Here is a 19,335-nt window from a genome sequence, read left to right on the forward strand (position 1 = left end):
TGTCCCCAGCCCTGTCCCCCAGCCCTGCCCCCCCAGCCCTGTCCCCTCTCTCACTGGTCCCTTATCCTCCGCAGCTGAACTCCTTCGAGCAGCTGTGCATCAACTACACCAACGAGAAGCTGCAGCAGCTCTTTAACCACACGATGTTCGTGCTGGAGCAGGAGGAGTACCAGCGCGAGGGCATCCCCTGGACCTTCCTGGACTTCGGCCTCGACCTGCAGCCCTGCATCGACCTCATCGAGCGGCCGGTGAGCCTCAGGGCCCGCCCGCCGCCGCGTCCACCGCCGGGAGACACCCCCCGCCCCGCCCGCCCCCCTCCGCCTCCTGCCCCGCTGGGCCTCAGGCCTCTCCCTCAGTTAAGGACTCGCAGGGCGAGGCCACCTCGGGCCCCGCTTCCGCCCAGGCTCTGATCGACAGCCGTTCTCACGTTTGGCTCCCGTCCCCGTGCCCCTCACAAGAGCTACGAGTTAGCAGCAGCCTAAGTGTCCAGCATTCGGGGATCTGACGTCCTCTTCCCCTCCTGTGGATGCCTAGGCTAACCCCCCTGGACTCCTGGCCCTGCTGGACGAAGAGTGCTGGTTCCCGAAGGCCACGGACAAGTCCTTCGTCGAGAAGGTGGCGCAGGAGCAAGGAGGCCACCCCAAGTTCCAGCGGCCGAGGAACCTGCGGGACCAGGCCGACTTCAGTGTCCTGCACTATGCGGGCAAGGTTGGAGGCGGGGCGAGCCGTGAGGCTCGTGGGCGGGAGTGGGGACCACCAGGCTGCAGACCCAGGAGAGGGCAGGGGGGAGAACGCGGGGGGAGGGGGGAGGGCAGGGGGGAGAGGGGAGTGGGCAGAGAGGGCAGGGGGGAGAGAGGGCAAGAGGGAGAGAGGGCAGCGGGGAGAGAGAGGGCAGGGGGGAGCAGGAACTGCCTGATGTCCTGGCAGGGGCCAGGAAAACCCCAGGAGGACTGAGGACTCTGATGTAGGCAGCAATAGCTTCCTCAGGGCGCCTGGGTGGCTCCGTTGGTTAAGCGTCCGACTTCTGCTCAGGTCATGATCTCGCGGTCCGTGAGTTCGAGCCCCGCATTGGGCTCTGTGCTGACAGCTCAGAGCCTGGAGCCTGCTTTGGATTCTGTGTCTCCCTCTCTCTCTGCCCCTCCCCCTCTTTCACTCTGTCTCTGTCTCTGTCTCTCTCTCTCTCTCTCTCTCTCAAAAACAAACATAAGAAAAAAGAAAAGGTTCCTCAAGGAGGGGCTATTTACGATAGGTTTGGAGGGGTGGGTCTGAGAGGAGAATGACAGCATTTTATCCTGTCATTCGGCAAAGGTGTGCCTTCTGTGCTCAGCCCTGTGCCGAGCAAAGCTGGGGCCCCAGGGTGGACAGGGTCTCTGTCCTCACACAGCTCCTGCTCTGGGCGAGAGACAAGTACAGACCGTTAGGGGGTAAGGCGGAGGGGGGGGGGTGTTTGGTGGGGGCCGCGTAGGGCGGTGTGAAAGCCCAGCCGAGGAACGCCAGGGGGATTTCACAGAAGAGAGGCAGGCGTGATTGGAAATTGAAATCAAGGGTCCACAAACATTTTCTGTAAGTAGTTTTGGCTTTGTGGGCCAGTCTCTGCCACAGCCGCTCGGTTCTGCCATTGTAGTGTGAAAGACACAACGGGTAATGCGTAAATGGATGCATAAATGAAGGCTGTATTCCAACAAAACCTTATTTACAAAAACGCAGCAGCCTGGATTTGGCCTGCGGGCCGTAGTTTGCCAATCCCTGGCCGAAATGACGAGAAACCAGGGGTGCCTGGGTGGCTCAGTCAGTTGAGCGTCTGACTCTTGATTTTGGCTCTGGTTGTGATCCCAGGGTCATGAGATCAAGGCCCATGTCTGGCTCCATGCTGAGTGTGGAGCCTGCTTAAGATTCTCTCTCTCTGTCTCTCTCTCTGTCTCTATCTCTCTCTCTGTCTCCCTCTCTGTCTCCCTCTTCTCTCTCTCTCTCTTTCCCCCTCTCTCCCTCTTCTTCTATCCCTCTCCTGCTTGTGTTCTTTTGTCTCTAAAATAAAAGCAAAAAATTTAAGGGGAGCCTGGGTGGCTCAGTCAGTCGGTTAAGCGTCAGACTTTGGTTCAGGTCATGATCTCACGGTTCGTGGGTTCGAGCCCCGCGTCGGGCTCTGTGCTGACAGCTCAGAGCCTGGAGCCTGCTTCGGATTCTCTGTCTCCCTCTCTCTCTCTGCCTCTCCCCCACTCACGCTCTGTCTGTCTGTCTTTCTCTCAAAAATGAATAAGCATTAAGATTCTCTCTCTCTGTCTCTGTGTCTGTCTCTCTCTCCTTCTGCCCCTCTCCCACTCGTGCTCTTTTTGTCTCTAAAAAAGGGCAAAACATTAAAAAATAAATGAGGAGTAACAGCCATCAAAGGATAGGTGAAGGCTGGGAAGGGCTGTGGGGGGGGGGGGAAGGAACAGCATAGGGAGGCCGGGAGACAGGAGACCTATGCGTTCTGTGTCTAGCACCCACTTCCTTTCCCAAACGTTGTCTGAGACCTCCGGTGTGCCCAGCCCTGTGCTGTGAGTCAGACCTGAATCCTGGCCTCAGGGGAGCCACTGTCTTTGGGGGGCGCACACGTGTGGGGAGTTGTGTGGGTCAAGACTCGGACTCTGAGAGCCTCAAAGCAAAGCCCTGAATACTCAGAAGGCGCCCGCCGTGTGACAATCCGCGGTGACCAGGAATGGCAGGGGTAAACGCCGAGGTGGAAATGGACTTGCACGTTTGAGGAGCCGTGAGGGGGCCAGGGTGGCTGGAATAGAATGGATGAGGAAGAAGTGATGGCGGGCGAGGTCCTGGAGGTGGGACAGAGAACAGATAAGGGAAGTGAAGGGAGAGGGGCCATGCAGGTGGAGGGTGCAGTTCTGGGCACAGACACTAGGTGGCACTGACGCTCTCTCATCTGTGGAGCTGGAGGTGTCCAGGGTTTCTGGGAGGTTCCTTGGGAAACTGGGAGAGCTGGTGAACCTGCGGGCTCACCACCTTCCTCTGCCTGACTTCGTCCAGGTCGACTACAAGGCCAATGAGTGGCTGATGAAAAACATGGACCCTCTGAACGACAACGTCGCAGCCCTGCTTCACCAGAGCACAGACCGGCTAACGGCAGAGATCTGGAAAGATGGTGAGGACCGTCATTTCCCCAGGCCCTGTCCCTGGAGCTCGGTGCATCCCTCTTCCCAGCCCACAGGGTGCACACCTTTGTTCTAGAGGCTAAGTTCTGAACGTGACTTGTCTGCTCAGACGCAGAAGTGAGGCAGGCAGGCCAGACAGTCTGACAGTAGCATTTCCAATCGGTGACTCGTTGATTGAATGATTGGCTGACTGCTACAAGCCAGCCTCATGCTCAGTGATAAAACACTCCTCCTTAACTGGAAACAGACGAGGATGCCCGTGGTCGCCACTGCTCTGAAACACGGTTTTGGCAATACTAGCCTATGCAATCAGACTGGAAAAAGAAATAACTGTATGAATGTTGTAAAGGAAGAGAGAAAGTCATTCATTGTAGATGGCCTGTGATCCCTAAGGAAAAAAAAAATCAGATTTGACTGAAAATTAATTCATCACAAGAAGGAAACTCAGCAGGGTGGTGTTTTACAGATTAGTCACCTTTTAGGCTTTGCTCTCTGCACTCTCACAAAGTTCCCTTCAGGGCCCCAGGGAAGGACAATGGACTGAGATGTAGATTTTGCAAAGCTTTCCTGCTCCAACAAGGCCCCTGTAGATTTGGTCATCAGTCTTTTTTGGAATGACCCTTCTGGGAGGCACGGGCAGAAAAAGTATGAGACCCCATACCTTTCCAAGCCTTGTTTGCCACTTCCCCTCAGAGGAGACATGATTTTCACAACTGACACAATCAGCATCCTGGTTTTTTTCCTCCTGATTCAAGGCGTCCAGGGTCTATCCGTTTGCTGACGCCTTTTACTGAAATGAAAAGCAAAGTTGTAATTGCTAGCCCACGCAATTAGACAAGAGAACAAAATAAGCAAGATGAATGGTTCCCAAATGGACTCACAGAACTAGAAGAGTGTGAGGTGCCTTGATGTTATGAGGTGATTTTAGACAGAGGAATTTGAGGTTTGTGTCTTCTGTGGTTTGTACAAGAGGGATTGAAAAGTAGTGCTTGATGTTCACTAACAGAACCAGATTCTGCTATGAGAATCATCTCCTCAGAAAATCTCCCCCACCACACACACACTTCTTTAATATCTGTGTCCCCTTTAAAATTTTTTTTTTCAACGTTTTTTATTTATTTTTGGGACAGAGAGAGACAGAGCATGAACGGGGAGGGGCAGAGAGAGAGGGAGACACAGAATCGGAAACAGGCTCCAGGCTCCAAGCCGTCAGCCCGGAGCCCGACGCGGGGCTCGAACTCACGGACCGCGAGATCGTGACCTGGCTGAAGTCGGACGCTCAACCGACTGCGCCACCCAGGCGCCCCTCTGTGTCCCCTTTATGGACACATCATGCCCCACCCCCACCCCCACCGTGATCCCTCACATACCCCATCTCATATGAGCCTGGCTCTCCAGGGATTCCAAGAGAGAAGCGGAAGCTGTGTCCAGTGTTCCTTCCTCCACAACTCTCCTGAACAAAGCAGGTCAGAGCAGCCCAGATTCAAGGAGCTGCAGGTCACAGGAGGGACAGGGAACTGGGGCCCTCGTGCATCAATCTCTACTACGGCTGTCCTGAGCCCAGAGTTGGGTGTCCAGCATCCTGGGAGCCCAGGGGAAAAGCCCTCCTCAGAGAGACCAATGCAACAAGCTAGGAAGGAGCATTGAGTCAGTCCTTGAGCTTCCTGGCAGCCAGGGCAAAAAGGGATACCTAATAAAGCAGATACAGATTTAACCTCCAGGGAAAGAGATTTTTTATCTCCTTGGCATTGAATTCCCACAAAGGACGGTCATCCTTCCGGTCATCTTCATGCCCTCAGTGGGTAGACACAAACGTGAACAGGACAGTCGCCCTAGCTTTAAAAGTTCATGGCCAACATTCAAGTTTTTCCTCCCGCTTTGCCCTGTGCTGTTGACTAATAATGCTCTCTTTTTCTCTTGCCACCTTCTCTCCCTCCTCCCTTCTCTTGCTGCTCCCACTGCATCTCCCACCCCTCATCACTCTGCCTCCCCCCTCCATCTGTCCTCACCCCCCAGAACACGGGGGCTTCCAGCAATTCCCTTTCCTTGGCTCCTTCCCACCGTCACCCCCAGGATCTTCAGGGAGGCGCAGCTCTGCCATTTCTCCGTCAGGGGGTGGGTGTTGCTGTGCACCGACGGGTGAGATTTGCCGGATGAAGAGGGTGGGCCTGTTGGACCGGGTACCTGACTTTGAATATCTGTCCCCTCTCCTCCGTGCGGGGGACTCTCGCTCTCCTTCCTTGTCGCCTCCCTCAGCAGTTTCCAGACTCTTTGTAGCCACACGACGCCTTCTAATTAAACCGCATGTAAAAGTACAAGCCTCTTGGTAGCACCAGCTGGCATTTACTGAGCATGTACTACATGCCGTGTGCTGTGCAGAGCCTGTTTACAGTTACTAACGCCTAGAACCCTCTGAACAGGGGCGCCTGGGTGGCTCAGTAGGTTAAGCGTCCTACTCTTGATTTCGGCTCAGGTCATGGTCTCACGGTTTCGTGAATTCAAGCTCCATGCCGGGCTCCGTGCTGACAGTGTGGACCCTGCTTGGGATTCCCCCCCCCCCCTCTCTCCCTCCTCCCCCACTCACACTGTCTGTCTCTCTGAAAGTTAATAAATAAACTTAAAAAAAAAAAAGGATCCTCCGAACAACCCAACGAGGCAGGTGCTAGTGCTATTATCCCCATCATACAGATGAGAAAGCACAGAGAGGTTAAGACACCTGCCTGAGGTCACACAGACAGTAAAGGACAGAGCTGGGATTTGAACCCAAGACATCCCAGGGCCTCTGCTCTTATCTGTGCTGTAAGAACTTAATTACCATTTTGATAACAGCTGGGAGCATGGCGGTGAGAGGGAACGTTGAACCTGGGGAGGAAAAGGCCATAGGTGAGCCCCGACTTGTGCACCAAGCCCTGCCCTAAGCGAAGATTATCTGGTTGACCCCTGATGACCCTCATTACTGAGGACTGCAGGGCATCAGAGTCTGCCCCCGCCGCAGGTCCCTGAGAAAGGAGGCGTGACTTCAAACAGAATTCGAGGGGCACATGGGTGACTCAGTCGGCTAAGCATCCGACTTTGGCTCAGGCCAAATCTCGCGGGGTTCAGGCCCCGCGTTGGGCTCTGTGCTGGCAGCTTGGAGCCTGGCGCCTGCTTCGGATTCTGGGTCTCCCTCTCTCTCTGTCCATGCCCCACTCACTCTCTCTCTCTCTCTCTCAAAAATAAAAATAAAAATAAACATTAAAAAACCCCACAGAATTCGAGATGAAGGAGGGGGATTTCTCACTAGCTGAAGTGACGCCACCAAAGGACAAAAGAGAGAAGCGTCACCATGAAATCAGGCCTTTTTGGAAAAATGGTTCACGCGGAGGCAGTCTGTGTGCTTTTAAATATCGCACAGAAAAGCTGGGCTTTATTATGTCCTCAGTGGGACATCGTGTTAAGTTCCTAAAACTGCAGCCATACTGAGTGTGCTGTTTCCCTCTCTGTGCCTCGGTTTCCTCGCCTGTAAAATGGGAACGATTCTTACAGGCTTATAAACGAGAAGGTGTATATAAAGCGCTTCAAGTGGGGCCTGATAGAAAGGACGTGCCAAGTTAGCATATGCCGTTGTCATGACCACTTTTTGATAAGGAACAGTGGAGATCGTTCCTCGAGAAGAAGAGCGGTCAGAGGCCAGGTTTCCAGTGGACTCTCGCTGCCTGGGTTCGAATCCTAGATCTGCGCTTTCTCAGCTGTGTGACCTTAGGCACAGACTTCCACCTTTCTGAGTTTACACCTCAGTCCAACGGGGCTGCAAATACCTACCTTACCGGTGTTTCATATGTAAAGTGCCAGGTCCTATAAATGACAAGACCCTTGAACTTGGACTTAAAACAGTGCACCTAAAACTGACCCCTGACCCGCTTCTTTCTCTACATCTGTTTCCTCTCCCCGTAGTGGAGGGCATCGTGGGGCTGGAGCAGGTGAGCAGCCTTGGGGATGGCCCACCCGGCGGCCGCCCCCGCCGGGGCATGTTCCGAACAGTGGGACAGCTCTACAAGGAGTCCCTGAGCCGCCTCATGGCCACACTCAGCAACACCAACCCCAGCTTCGTCCGCTGTATCATCCCCAACCATGAGAAGAGGGTGAGTGACCGGCCTGGGGACGGGGCGGGGGCAGCGCTGGCATTGGGTAAAGGCGAGGCCACTGAACCCGGTTGGAGCCACGTCTGGTCCCAGGCTCGCCTCCGACTGGCTGTGTGACCTTGAGCAAATTCCTTTCCCTCCCAGGCTCAGTGCTCTGTTAGGAAAATTCATTCTTCAGTGGGACTTAAATTTTATTGAGCACCTACTAAGTGCAGGGTACTGGGGATACTGGAGAGAGAAAAGCGCAGCCAACCCCTATTCTCACAATCTAATGGGGAGCCCAGACACTCGACTGACCACTCACGATAAATGGCCAGTTGAATTTGTAGGGGAAGTAAGTATCACCTAAGGTGAAGTCAGGGAAGCCTCCCTGGAGGAGGTGGTGACTGAGATGGGATGAGCTTGTGCAAAAGCCTGGTGGGAGGTTGAGGCATGAAAGGTACAAGGGATGGAAAGCAGGCTGTTGGGGCTGGGGGCATCACGGAGGTGTGGGGAGACCATGCCTGGCTTCGTAGGCCACCCAAAGGTTTTCTTGTTAGGAAAATCAGGGAAGGGGCCCTGCAGGGAGGGGTCAACATGAGTGGAAAACGAGAACACAAAATGAGGGGTGCCTCGGTGGCTCAGTTGGTTAAGCATCCAGCTTCGGCTCAGGTCAGGATCTTGTGGTTCGTGAGTTCAGGCCCCGCATCCGGCTCTACACTGACAGGGCAGAGGCTGCTTGGGATTCTCTCTCTCCCTCTCTCTCTACCCCTGTCCTGCTCTCACTCTCTCTCTCTCTATCAAAATAAATAAGTAAACTTAAAAAAAAAAAAAAGAACACAAATGAGGTTCCGTCCTCAGAAACTAGGAACTGTAGTTACTGGGTGTGTGTGTGTGTGTGTGTGTGTGTGTGTGTGTGTGTGTATCTCCTGTCTGCAAATACTGTTATTTTATCGAATCTAAGACACATTTATTTCTCACACTTTAGCATCTCTGAAATTGGGGATGTGGTTTACAATCAGTAGCCTGGCAGAGGTTAATTGATAGGAGTTTTTCTTTCTTGGTGGTATAACACCAATTGGCAATTAAAGGTGGCTTATATTTGGTGAAATACATAGTACATAGAGTCACCCATTTCTCCGAGGGGACCTGGTTCTTTTTAGTGAATGGTGCTTAGAGTCTACGATGACTCTGTATATATATACACACATAAAAAAACTTTTAAGTGTTTATTTTCTGAGACAGAGAGAGCAGGGGAGGGGCAGAGAGAGAGGGAGACACAGAATCCGAAGCAGGCTCCAGGCTCCGAGCTGTTAGCCCAGAGCCCGACGCGGGGCTCGAACTACGGACCGAGAGATCAGGACCTGAGCTGAAGTCGGACGCTTAACGGACTGAGCCACCCACGTGCCCCTTCATGTTTATTCTTGAGAGAGAGATAGAGAAGGGAGACACAGAATCCAGGCTCTGAGCTGTCAGCACGCAAGTCGGACACAACCGACCGAGTCACCCAGGCGCCCCGATATACGCACATTTTTTTCAGTAAACTCTGCCCCCAACATGGGGCTCGAACTCATGACGCCCAGATCAACAGTTGCACGTTCTGCCAACTGAGCCCACCAGGCACCCCTGGATATAAACATTTACATCTATATTTCCTTATATAAGCATCCTTACATATGGAACTGAGTTCACACCAGTATGTCATGTTCTTGTTCAACATCACAGAGTTCAGGGTCTCTTTTTCCTCATGCAAATTTGTACCTGTGTGTGTGTGTGTGTGTGTGTGTGTGTGTGTGTGTGACAGTGAGAAATTGGGTTCCTACAACATACTGTATATTTACGTGTTTGCTCGGTCCCTTTTAATGTAATCCACCTCCCCCCGCCCCCCCCCCCCCCAGCCTGCCAAATAGTTTGTCAAAGGAAGGGCTGGGGGGAGGCACGAAGAGAACAAAGTATTAATGTGAGACCGTCCACTGTATCATTTTCAACTTCCGGGTCTTTCCAGCTATTTCCTTGGGGCTGTTTTGATTGTGAGATAGTCAACTAAGATGGCTTAAGCACACATGAGGATGTATAAACTACCTAATTGAAACCCCAAGGTTGGGTTCAGTGACAGCTGGATCTAGGTGCTCCAACTGTGATGTCAGGGATTTATCCCTTGCTTGGCTCTGCGTGGTCTTCACTCTGAAGCAATCTCATTCTCTTTCTTTCCTTCTCTTACTCCCCTCGGGACGGCAAGGCAGCCCCCAGTAGCTCCAAACTTTCGTTCTCCTAGTTCAGCAACCCTGGAGGAGAAAGAGGGTCTCTTGTCCCGTGGCCTCATGGGTCCAAGACGGGTCTTGCGCTCACTCCTGAGCCGCTCACTGTGATTGATCAGCCCTGGGTCACATGACCGTGCATGGAGCCAGGGTGGGCTAGCCCTAGCCAGTCACGGACCGAGAGCAGCAGAGGAGACAGAGCTGTCTCCCACGGGAGTGCAGCCTATTGCCAAGGAATAGGGGACACGTAGTAATAAATAGAAACTGCCTTTTTCCAGAACTTAAGCAGTCTGAGGGCAGAGGCTTTTACCTCCTTTTTCACTGTTGAGTCCCCAGTGCCTAGAGCAGTGCTTGGCGCACAGTGGATATTCAATAAATGTTTGACGGATGCACAAATATTAGATATATAGGCTGCTTAGATGGCCCTAGAAAAAGATCCAGAATGACGATTCTTATGGTTTAATTCATAACACCCCCCGCCCCCCAAGAGATCCAGATTCTACCCTGTGCTGTAGCCAGGACATTCGTTTTTTTAATTTTTTTTGGCGATTTTTTTGGTAAGCTTCCCAGAGTGCCAGCGTATAGCCAGAGTTGAGAACAGCTGATCTAGAAGGTTCTATAAGAAACTGGGAACTCTGTGGCTCGCTCTGGGGGCCTGGGCAAAGCAAGGCAAGAGTTCTCTTTTAGAATGTAGAGTTTGGGGGTTCCCCGGGGGGCTCAGTCGGTTGAGCGTCTGACCCTTGCTTTCAACAAGAATGATCCTGCGGTTGTGGGATCAAGCCCCACGTCCGGCTCCATGCTGAGTGTGAAGCCCGCTTGGGATTCTCTCTCTGTCTCCCTCTGCCCCTCTCCCCTGCTCACTTGCGCTCTCTCTCGAAAACAAAGAAATAAAAAATAAAAATAGAATGTAGAGGTCGAATTTTCAAATGGTTTAGATTTTCTAGAAGCAATTAAAAAAAAGGAAAGACAAAGCAACGAAAGTTAGCTACCCCCAAATAATGATGTAAGGTTTTTTTTAATGTTTATTTATTTTGAGGGGGAGGGGCATGGAGAGAGAGAGAGAGAGAGAGATTGAGAGAGAGATTGAGAGAGAGGTTGAGATTGGGAGAGAGAATCCCAGGCAGGGGCTGCCCTGTCGTCTCAGAGCCCAGGTGGGGTTGGATCCCAGGAACCATGAGATCATGAGTGGAAATCAAAGTGCGGGATGCTCAACCGACTGCGCCCCTGATGTATGGGTTTTATTCAACTCCTCGCCTTCCCGGGGAGGCCGTCCCCGACTATGCTCCGGGCAAATTCACCACTCCCCGCCCGCCCTCCGCGCTGCTCTTTTCTCCTTAGCACTTAACGTTTTATTTTTCCCCCATGCTGAGTAGGGATTGATTTCCTGACCTCATTTATCGTCGGCCTCTCCCGCTGGTCGAGACCCCCCCCACCCCCCCAGGCAGGTATTTCTAAACCGGCACGCGTAGGTGCTCAGTACATTCTAGGTTGAACCATATGAAATCGCCAACCGTTTCCGAGCCGGCGTCGTGCCCCCCCCCCCCCCCCCCCCCCGTGTCCCCTGACGGCTGCGGACCCGCGAGTGGCGCCCCCCGTGTGGCCGCCGCCGACGCCGCGTGTCCGTGTCCGCTCTCCGCAGGCCGGGAAGCTGGAGCCTCGGCTGGTGCTGGACCAGCTGCGCTGCAATGGGGTCCTGGAGGGCATCCGCATCTGCCGCCAGGGCTTCCCGAACCGCATCCTCTTCCAGGAGTTCCGGCAGCGGTGAGTGCGATGGGGTGGCGGTGGGGTGGGGTTCGGGTCTGGAGGCCACCGTGTCTGCACCCACACCCCCCCTACCGGCTACTTTTGAGCCTGGGGACTCCGGGCAAGTTCCTCTGGTTCCTGTTCTCAGCTTTCTCCTCCGTGGAATGGGAGAGCAGTACCCCCCTCCCACCAGTGCCTTCCCTAAAAGCATAGAGCCTTATGTTAAGTTGCAATCCTTATGATACGTTGCCATGTTGCCCTCGGCGCGGGGCAATCTGCATTTCTTTACAAATGTAATAGAATGGGACAGAACAGAAAATATTGGCGTGTAAGAAGCCAGTAATCCAGGGGCGCCTGGGTGGCCCAGTCCGTTATGCGTCAGATTCTTCTTGGTTTCCCCTCAGGTCATGATCTCAGGGCTGGTGACATCCAGCCCTGAGGGAGGCTCTGTGCTGACAGTGCGGAGCCCGCCTCAGATTCTCTCTGCCTCCCTCCCTCCCCCGCCCCTTGTCTACCCCTCTCCCCAGCTCACTCTCTCTCTAAAAAAAAAAAGAATACAGTAAATATTGTAACATAAATTACACTTCACACAAGCTGTATACAGCAGCACCATTACAAAGAGCAGAATGTGAGGCTTCTCTACAATTTAAAATTATCCAGTAGCGATATTTCTTTTTTTTTTTTTTTTTAATTTTTTTTTTCAACGTTTTTTTATTTTATTTTTGGGACAGAGAGAGACAGAGCATGAACAGGGGAGGGGCAGAGAGAGAGGGAGACACAGAATCGGAAACAGGCTCCAGGCTCCGAGCTGTCAGCACAGAGCCCGACGCGGGGCTCGAACTCACGGACCGTGAGATCGTGACCCGGCTGAAGTCGGACGCTTAACCGACTGCGCCACCCAGGTGCCCCCAGTAGCGATATTTCTAATAGTAAAAAGAAACAGGTGAAATTAATGTTACCAAGATATTTTATTTAGTCCGGTTACATCTAAGGTACTAGATAATTTTAACATGAATCAATATAAAAACGTGGTAGTGAAATACTGTGCATTCTTTTTTTTTCTACCAAGTCTGCGAAAGCCGGAGTGTGCCTTAAGTTCGGATGCTCTGAAATGTAGTCCTAGCAAAACAGTGAAGTTGCGTTTAACAGAAAAATATTTTACGCCGCTTCAGCTTTTTTTTTTTTTTTAATTTCCATAATTTGTTTTGAGAGAGAGAGTGCGTGCAAGCAGGCGAAGGCCAGAGAGAGGAAGAGACAGAATCCCAAGCAGCTTCCGCAGCGTCAGCGCCCAGCCGGGTCTAGAGCTCACGAACCGTGAGATCGTGATCTGAGCCAAAACCAAGAGGTGGACAACCAACTGAGCCCCCCCCGAGCGCCCCTACGCTGCTTCAGTTTTCAAATTTAAATTCCACTTAAATACAGTGAAAAACCCTCGTTCCTCAGGGTGCCTGCGTGGCTCAGCAGGTTAAGCATCTGACCCTTGGTTTCGGTTCAGGTCACGACCTCACCGTCCGTGAGATCGAGCTCCCCGTTGGGCTCCGCAGCGCGGAGCCTGCTTGGGATTCTCTCTCTCCCTGTCTTTCTGCCCCTCCCCTGCTTTCTCTCTCTCAAAAAATAAACAAACTTAAAAAAAAAAAAAAAAATATATATATATATATATATATATATATATATATATATATATAACATACATTATGTCCATGATATACGTTTATGTGTATACATATTGTATATATAATGTGTATTTTTTTTTTTTTTAACGAAATATTGAGATCCAGGGAAGGGCACAGCAGGGGAAGGGCTCTGAAGACAGACATGAATGTGTTTATGAAACGTATCCTGCTTTATTCTCAGTTGCTAAGTTCCCACTTAGCAGTTGGGAAGACCGTGCAGTAGGGCACTTAGCTCAGGGCCTGACAAACAACACATATTCCAAAGCAGCAAGCTGTTTGTTATTCGCAGTCGCCCGGGGAGATCCGCTGGTTGGGCGGTGAAACCCTCCCGATCAGCACGTGGCGGGTGTCCACCAGGTGGCGCTCTTACTGCCAGTGCTGTCGGTGGTAACGCCTCCGCCCCGTGGGTGCTGCTCCGTAAACGTAATGTTGGCTTTTCTTACTGTCCCTGTTGTTATCGCTGTCGGGAGTTCATTGACACCTGGCTGTAACGCCCCCCCCGCCCCCCACAGGTACGAGATCCTGACGCCCAATGCCATCCCCAAGGGCTTTATGGATGGGAAACAGGCCTGCGAGAAGATGGTGAGTGAGGCGCGTTGCCTGGGGGTGCAGGTGTGGATGTGTGCACGTGCGGTGGTCCCAGGTGGTGGAAGAGGGGGTCCGGGACCTCCCCCCATCGCCCCTCCTCTTCGTCACCCTTCACAGATCCAGGCCCTAGAACTGGACCCCAACCTCTACCGTGTGGGACAGAGCAAGATCTTCTTCCGGGCAGGGGTCCTGGCCCAGCTGGAAGAGGAACGGGACCTGAAGGTCACAGACATCATCGTGTCCTTCCAGGCAGCTGCCCGGGGTTACCTAGCTCGCAGGTAGGGCACCACGCCATCTCCCGGGGCAGGGAGGGGTTGACCAGATGGCTCCAGGTGTCGGGGCCTCCAACAGGGCAGAAGGGCTGAGAAACAAAGAGGGATAGAGTCACCAGATACCTGGGCTTTTCGGTTCTGCAGTCCCTGAGGGCCCCGACAGGCCAGGTCCAGTGCAGAGTGGTGCTCGGGACACGGAGAAGATCTAGGCTTGGCCATAGGGTGACCGACCAGCCTGCTTTGCCCGAGACTGGAGGTTCCCCAGGATGCGTGATTTTCAGTGCAAAAACAAAGAAAGCCCCGGGCGAACCGGGTCACGGCGGTCACCCCTACCGGCCAGTGCCTCGGGGGACCCCAGTCTGGAGCGGGGGAGACGTACCAGGGCACAGAGCGTCACAGTCTGGAGTGGGATGCGCTTCGACGGGGGTCATACAAGTGCCGTGTGCAGACCCAGCTGTATGCCAGGATGGCTCCGGGTCACCCTGGATGACCAGGCAGGTGAATGAGGACGGGAAAGGTGCTCCAGGCAGGAGCGACAGCTTGTGCAGAGACCCAGTGACATGAGAGCGTGATGTGTTTCAGGAGCGCAAAAAGTTTGCAGGAGTCTCCTTCCCCCTTGAAACCGCCCAGAGGGAGGATCAGACAATAAGGGACTCCCCAGACGCCAGGCTGTGGGGCGGGGGCCTTGTCCAGGGATGCTGGGGAGCCATGGGAGGGCTAGGAAGAGAGAAGGGATGGGTAAGCTCTGGGTGTCGAAAGATCCCTCGGGAGGCATGTTGGGGATGGGCTGGAGGCAAGAGATTGGAGGCTGGGAGGTTGGGGGAAGGGTCCAGGTGGGGGAAGAGGAGGCCTGTCTGTGCAGACGGAGAGGCGGGGACAGCAGAGAGAGTCAAGGGCAGAAGGACCGACAAACTGTACATAGATCTGCCAATGAGAGAACGGTGCTTGCATACAGTAGGCACTTAATAATGGTTGACTAATGGGGACGCCAGGGTGGCTCAGTCGGTTACGCATCCGACTTTTGATTTCGGCTCAGGTTATGATCTCGCGGCTTCGTGAGTTCAAGCCCCGCACCAGGCTCTGCGCTGGCAGCGTGGAGCCCGCTCGGGATTCTCTCCCTCCCTCTGTCTGCCCCTCCCTCAAAATAAATTTTAAAACATTTATTTTTTTATGCTGTCTCTGTCTCAAAGTAAATTAAAAAAAATAATAAATAATGGTTGACTAATTGAAGGGAGCTTTGCTCTCTTGCTAAGGGGACGGGCCTGGAGGGGCCGAGCTTTCACTCTCCCACTTGGCCGTCTCCCCACCCAGAGCCTTCCAGAAGCGGCAGCAGCAGCAGAGTGCCCTGAGGGTCATGCAGCGGAACTGCGCGGCTTACCTCAAGCTGAGACACTGGCAGTGGTGGCGGCTCTTCATCAAGGTGAGGGCACCTGGGGAAGTGGCCTGAGCAGCAAGGAGACGGGACCGTGGGGCCAAGCCTGCTTGGCCAAGTGGCCTTCTATGTTTGGGCCTCGGCTTTCTGTATCTGTAAAATGGGATCCATCGGCCCAACCTTTGTTAGCCAGGATTCTTTGGGTGGCAGGTGACCAAAAATAAAAAAATCTGACTCAAACCAGCAGAGATAAAAGATTCAGGACAGCTTCAGGATCCAGGGCTGAGTTGGGGGGTCCCGAAGGCTCCCCCGCCCCAGAATCAGTGATTCACTGGAAGGACTCACAGGACTTAGAGAAGCTATTTATCACACACGTGGTTCCGGTTTATTACTGTGAAAGGAAAGAGATTAAAGTCAGCAAAGGGAAAAGGTGCACAGAACAGAGCTCAGGAGAGACCAGGCACAAGCTTCCAGTTGTCCTCTGTGGACACTGCTTAATTCTTCCAGAAACAACGTGTGACACACATATGGGCTGTTGCCGACCAGGAAAGCTCTCCCGAGCCTCAGTGTCCGGGGTTGAGATTGGGGGGGTGAGTCTCATAGGCATGGCTGACCCTCCGTGTGGTTGACCTTAGTTACCCAGTCTCCAGCCCCTCCAGAGGTCAAGTTCATACCATGTGGCCCAAGACCCCCAGGTAACAAAGTCACTCTTATCAGTCAGAATATTCCAAGAGCTTGGAGATTATCTTCCAGGAGCCAGGCAGGGGCCAGTCCTTTCAAACTCTTGTGCAGGGTTTGGACAACCCAGGCCTGCTGAGCCAACCCTTTATTGCACAAGGGCCCGAATAAAGATGTCAGGTATGTGACATCCTGTGCCTCCCAGTTGGCTTTTCCTCCGTGATGATCTCCTGCAGACTTTTCCACGTGGGGGCCACCAGCAGATTGAGACTTGTCCCCCAACCAGCTAGGCCACCGTGGTCCTTTCTCACCACAGATCTCCAGAGTTTGACTCGCCCTTGGATGGCTAGAGTCATGTGACCACCCCAGAACTCCCCACTACACATCAGCCTGCTTGGGATTCTCTCTCTCTCTCTCTCTCTCTCTCTCTCTCTCTCTCTCATCCCTCCCTCCCTCCCTCTCCCTTTCTCTGTGCCCCTCCCCTGCTTGTGCTCTCTCTCTCTCTCTCTCTCAAAAATAAATAAATAGGGGTGCCTGGGTGGCTCGGTTGGTTAAACGTCTGACTTTGGCTCCAGGTCATGATCTCACAGCTCATGGGTTCGAGCCCCATGTTGGGCTCTGTGCTGACGGCTCAGAGCCTGGAGCCCGCTTCGGATTCTGTGTCTCCCTCTCTCTCTCTCTGCCCCTCCCCTGCTCTCTCTCTGTCTCTCGCTCTCCCTCAAAAAATGAATAAACATTTTAAAATTTTAAAAATGAGTAAGCATTAAAAAAAGAAAATGATTTTTAAAAATTATGAGTATAAAATTACAGCCGTGATAAATGCCATGGGTTAGGACAGAAAAGAATATGATACACTAAAGAACCAGGTAGAGTGGAGAAGAACCAGATACAAAGCAGTGGGACAGAAATGATCAGAGTGGGGGCGCCTGGGTGGCTCTGCCCCTTAAGAGGCCGACTCTTGATCTTGGCTCAGGCCATGATCTCGCAGTTCGTGAGTTTGAGGCCAGCATTGGGCTATACACTGTCACTGCGGAGCCTGCTTGGGACTCTCCCTCCCTCTCTGTCCCTCCTCCACTTGTGCTCTCTCTCTCTCTCTCTCTCTCTCTCTCAGAATAAATAAATAAACTTAATAATAAAAAAAAGAAATGATCAGAGTGGCTCCCACTAACAAGGAGGAGGGCGGTTCTGCGAACCTGTCATTTTAGTCGTTCATGTGTGGGTGGCACCTGTCCTGCCCCCCCGGATCACACAGTGTCAAGCGCGTCTCTCACCCTGGACCTGGGACTCGGAACACACTTTGGGAAACGTTGCGCTACAGACCAGCAGCCCCCGATGTCTCTTGTACCCCAGGGTTGGTTCAGCAGAGAAGGGGACCCGTGTAGCGCTGCTTGCCTGGGGGGGAGGGGGGCCCTGACTGTTCTAGGCGCTTCACAAGTGTTAGCTCATACACCCGTTGCAAAGACCCTGTGAGGCAGGGGGTCTTATCATCCCCGATGGCAGAGGACACTGTTGTGCCTGCCTGAGGCCACACAGCTGGCGGGTGGCAGAGCCGCCACTGGAACCCGGAAGCGGGCCCTGCTTGCTCGGTTCGGGGCCGAGTGGAGCAGCCATTCCCCTCCCCTCCCCCCAGGTGAAGCCGCTGCTGCAGGTGACGCGGCAGGATGAGGTGCTGCAGGCGCGGGCCCAGGAGCTCCAGAAGGTGCAGGAGCTGCAGCAACAGAGCGCCCGCGAGGTGGGCGAGCTCCAGGGCCGCCTGGCACAGGTAAGGGGCGGGGCCGCGGGTGGAGCCAGGGCCTGGGGGCGGGGCCGAGGGTGGAGCCAGGGCCTGGGGGCGGGGCTCCCAGCTGAGCCGCGGAGGGCTGTGGGGTGAGGGTGGGGGCAGAGCTGAATGGAATCCGTGGGGGTGCTGTTGGGCTGTGATGTGCAGGAGGCAGGGCCCTGGGGTGCAGCCGGGGTATGGGGTGGGGGAACTGGCTCCTGCGGAACCCGGATGCTCAGGGGGCCTGGCTCCAGCGTCGGGGCAGGGCAGGGGTCGGCCTTGGGGCAGGGCTAGGGTGTGCAGGCGGCCAACTTTTCATGGTTTCCAGCTTTTCTGGTGGCTTCTAAGTGATGGTGAAGTGAACCCCTTCTTGAGTGTTTTTCTGTTTGCTTTTGCTGAATTATTTCCTTTGGTTCAATTTCTAGGCGTAGGAGTGTTAAATGAAATGTGAGATGGTAGAAAGGCCTCTCTGGGCCTCTTTGGAGGGTGGACTGGAGAGGGAGAGACTGGAGGCAGGGAGGCTGGGGAGGAGCCTGGGGAGAGAGTCCACTGGGAGAGGATAAGTAAGGCCTAAGCTTGTGGGGCCGCGGGGCCAGAGAGGAGGGGGGCAGGGCAGAGAGAGTCCTGGGACAGTGGGTACAGGGCTGGGGGCGGATGGGCTGTGAGGAGGTGAAGGAGAGGGCAGCCCCCGGGGGTCTGACCTGGTGACCCCGGGGGGGATGGAGGTCATCCCCAGATGGGGACCTGGAGGAAGGCCCTCCAGGCATCAAAGAGCAAAGCAGGGGTGCCTGGGTGGCTCAGTTGATTAAGCCTCTGACTCTTGGTTTCGGCTCCGGTCATGATCTCACGGTTTGTGAGGTTTGAGCCCCACACTGGGCTCTGCGTTGTCAGCGTAGAGCTTCCTTGGGATCCTCTCTCTCCCTCTCACTCTGCCCCTCCCCTGCTCGTGCTCTCTCTCTCTCTCTCTCTCTCTCTCTGTCTCTCTCTCTCAAAATAAATAAACTTAAAAAAAAAAGAGCAAAGCGAATCAGGAGGCAGGAGGGACCCGGTGCTCCCCGGGGACTGTCCTGGGAGCAGTGCCTGCTGAGCGCTGACCTCCCACCCTGCCCGCAGCTGGAAGAGGAACGCGCCCGCCTAGCAGAGCAACTGCGGGCAGAGGCAGAGCTGTGTGCCGAGGCCGAGGAGACGCGCGGGCGGCTGGCAGCCCGCAAGCAGGAGCTGGAGCTGGTGGTGTCGGAGCTGGAGGCCCGCGTGGGCGAGGAGGAGGAGTGCAGCCGCCAGCTGCAAACCGAGAAGAAGAGACTGCAGCAGCACATACAGGTCGGCCTCTGCGTGCCCACGGGTCGCCCCTCCCCGTGCCCGTCTGTCTACCCTGGCAACCTTGGCTTGTGCAAACCCCTGTCTCTTTGGGCCATGAATTTGCAGAAAAGTCGACTCAAAGTGGCTTAAGCAAAAAAAAAAAAAAATTCTCTCTCTCTTTTTTTGGTTCCAATAATGGGAGACTCCAGAATGCATAAGCTTCAGGCATGGCTGGATCCAGCTGCTAGCCTTTGAACTCTTTCTCTGTCCCTCTCCTGGCTCCGTTTGTCTCTAGGCTGCTGCATTCCCGGGCTGGCTGCCCTGTCATTGTTCCCCTTCAAAACCCAGTGTGTGTTTTACACTTACGGTACCTTTGGATTCAGATGCTAAGTTTTCACTGGCAGTGAAACTTCACCTGCGTTTATGTTTTATGACTTCTTTGTTTGA

At 53.9% G+C, this 19,335-nt stretch overlaps 1 protein-coding gene across 1 annotated transcript in view; it reads left to right on the forward strand.

Moving 5' to 3' along the window:
- MYH14 (myosin heavy chain 14) overlaps window positions 1–19,335 on the forward strand; it is a 103,297-nt gene that overhangs the window by 47,954 nt on the left and 36,008 nt on the right. Inside the window, 10 exon segments of the mRNA XM_053905659.1 lie at window positions 75–248; window positions 535–708; window positions 3,022–3,136; window positions 7,080–7,267; window positions 11,144–11,265; window positions 13,433–13,502; window positions 13,626–13,786; window positions 15,092–15,200; window positions 17,461–17,592; window positions 18,703–18,909. Of these exon segments, the coding sequence (XP_053761634.1) occupies window positions 75–248; window positions 535–708; window positions 3,022–3,136; window positions 7,080–7,267; window positions 11,144–11,265; window positions 13,433–13,502; window positions 13,626–13,786; window positions 15,092–15,200; window positions 17,461–17,592; window positions 18,703–18,909 (1,452 nt within the window).

The sequence above is a fragment of the Panthera pardus genome, unplaced genomic scaffold (assembly GCF_024362965.1).
Source record: "Panthera pardus isolate Hobbes unplaced genomic scaffold, ASM2436296v1 HiC_scaffold_18, whole genome shotgun sequence".
In the NCBI taxonomy this organism is placed as follows: domain Eukaryota; kingdom Metazoa; phylum Chordata; class Mammalia; order Carnivora; family Felidae; genus Panthera; species Panthera pardus.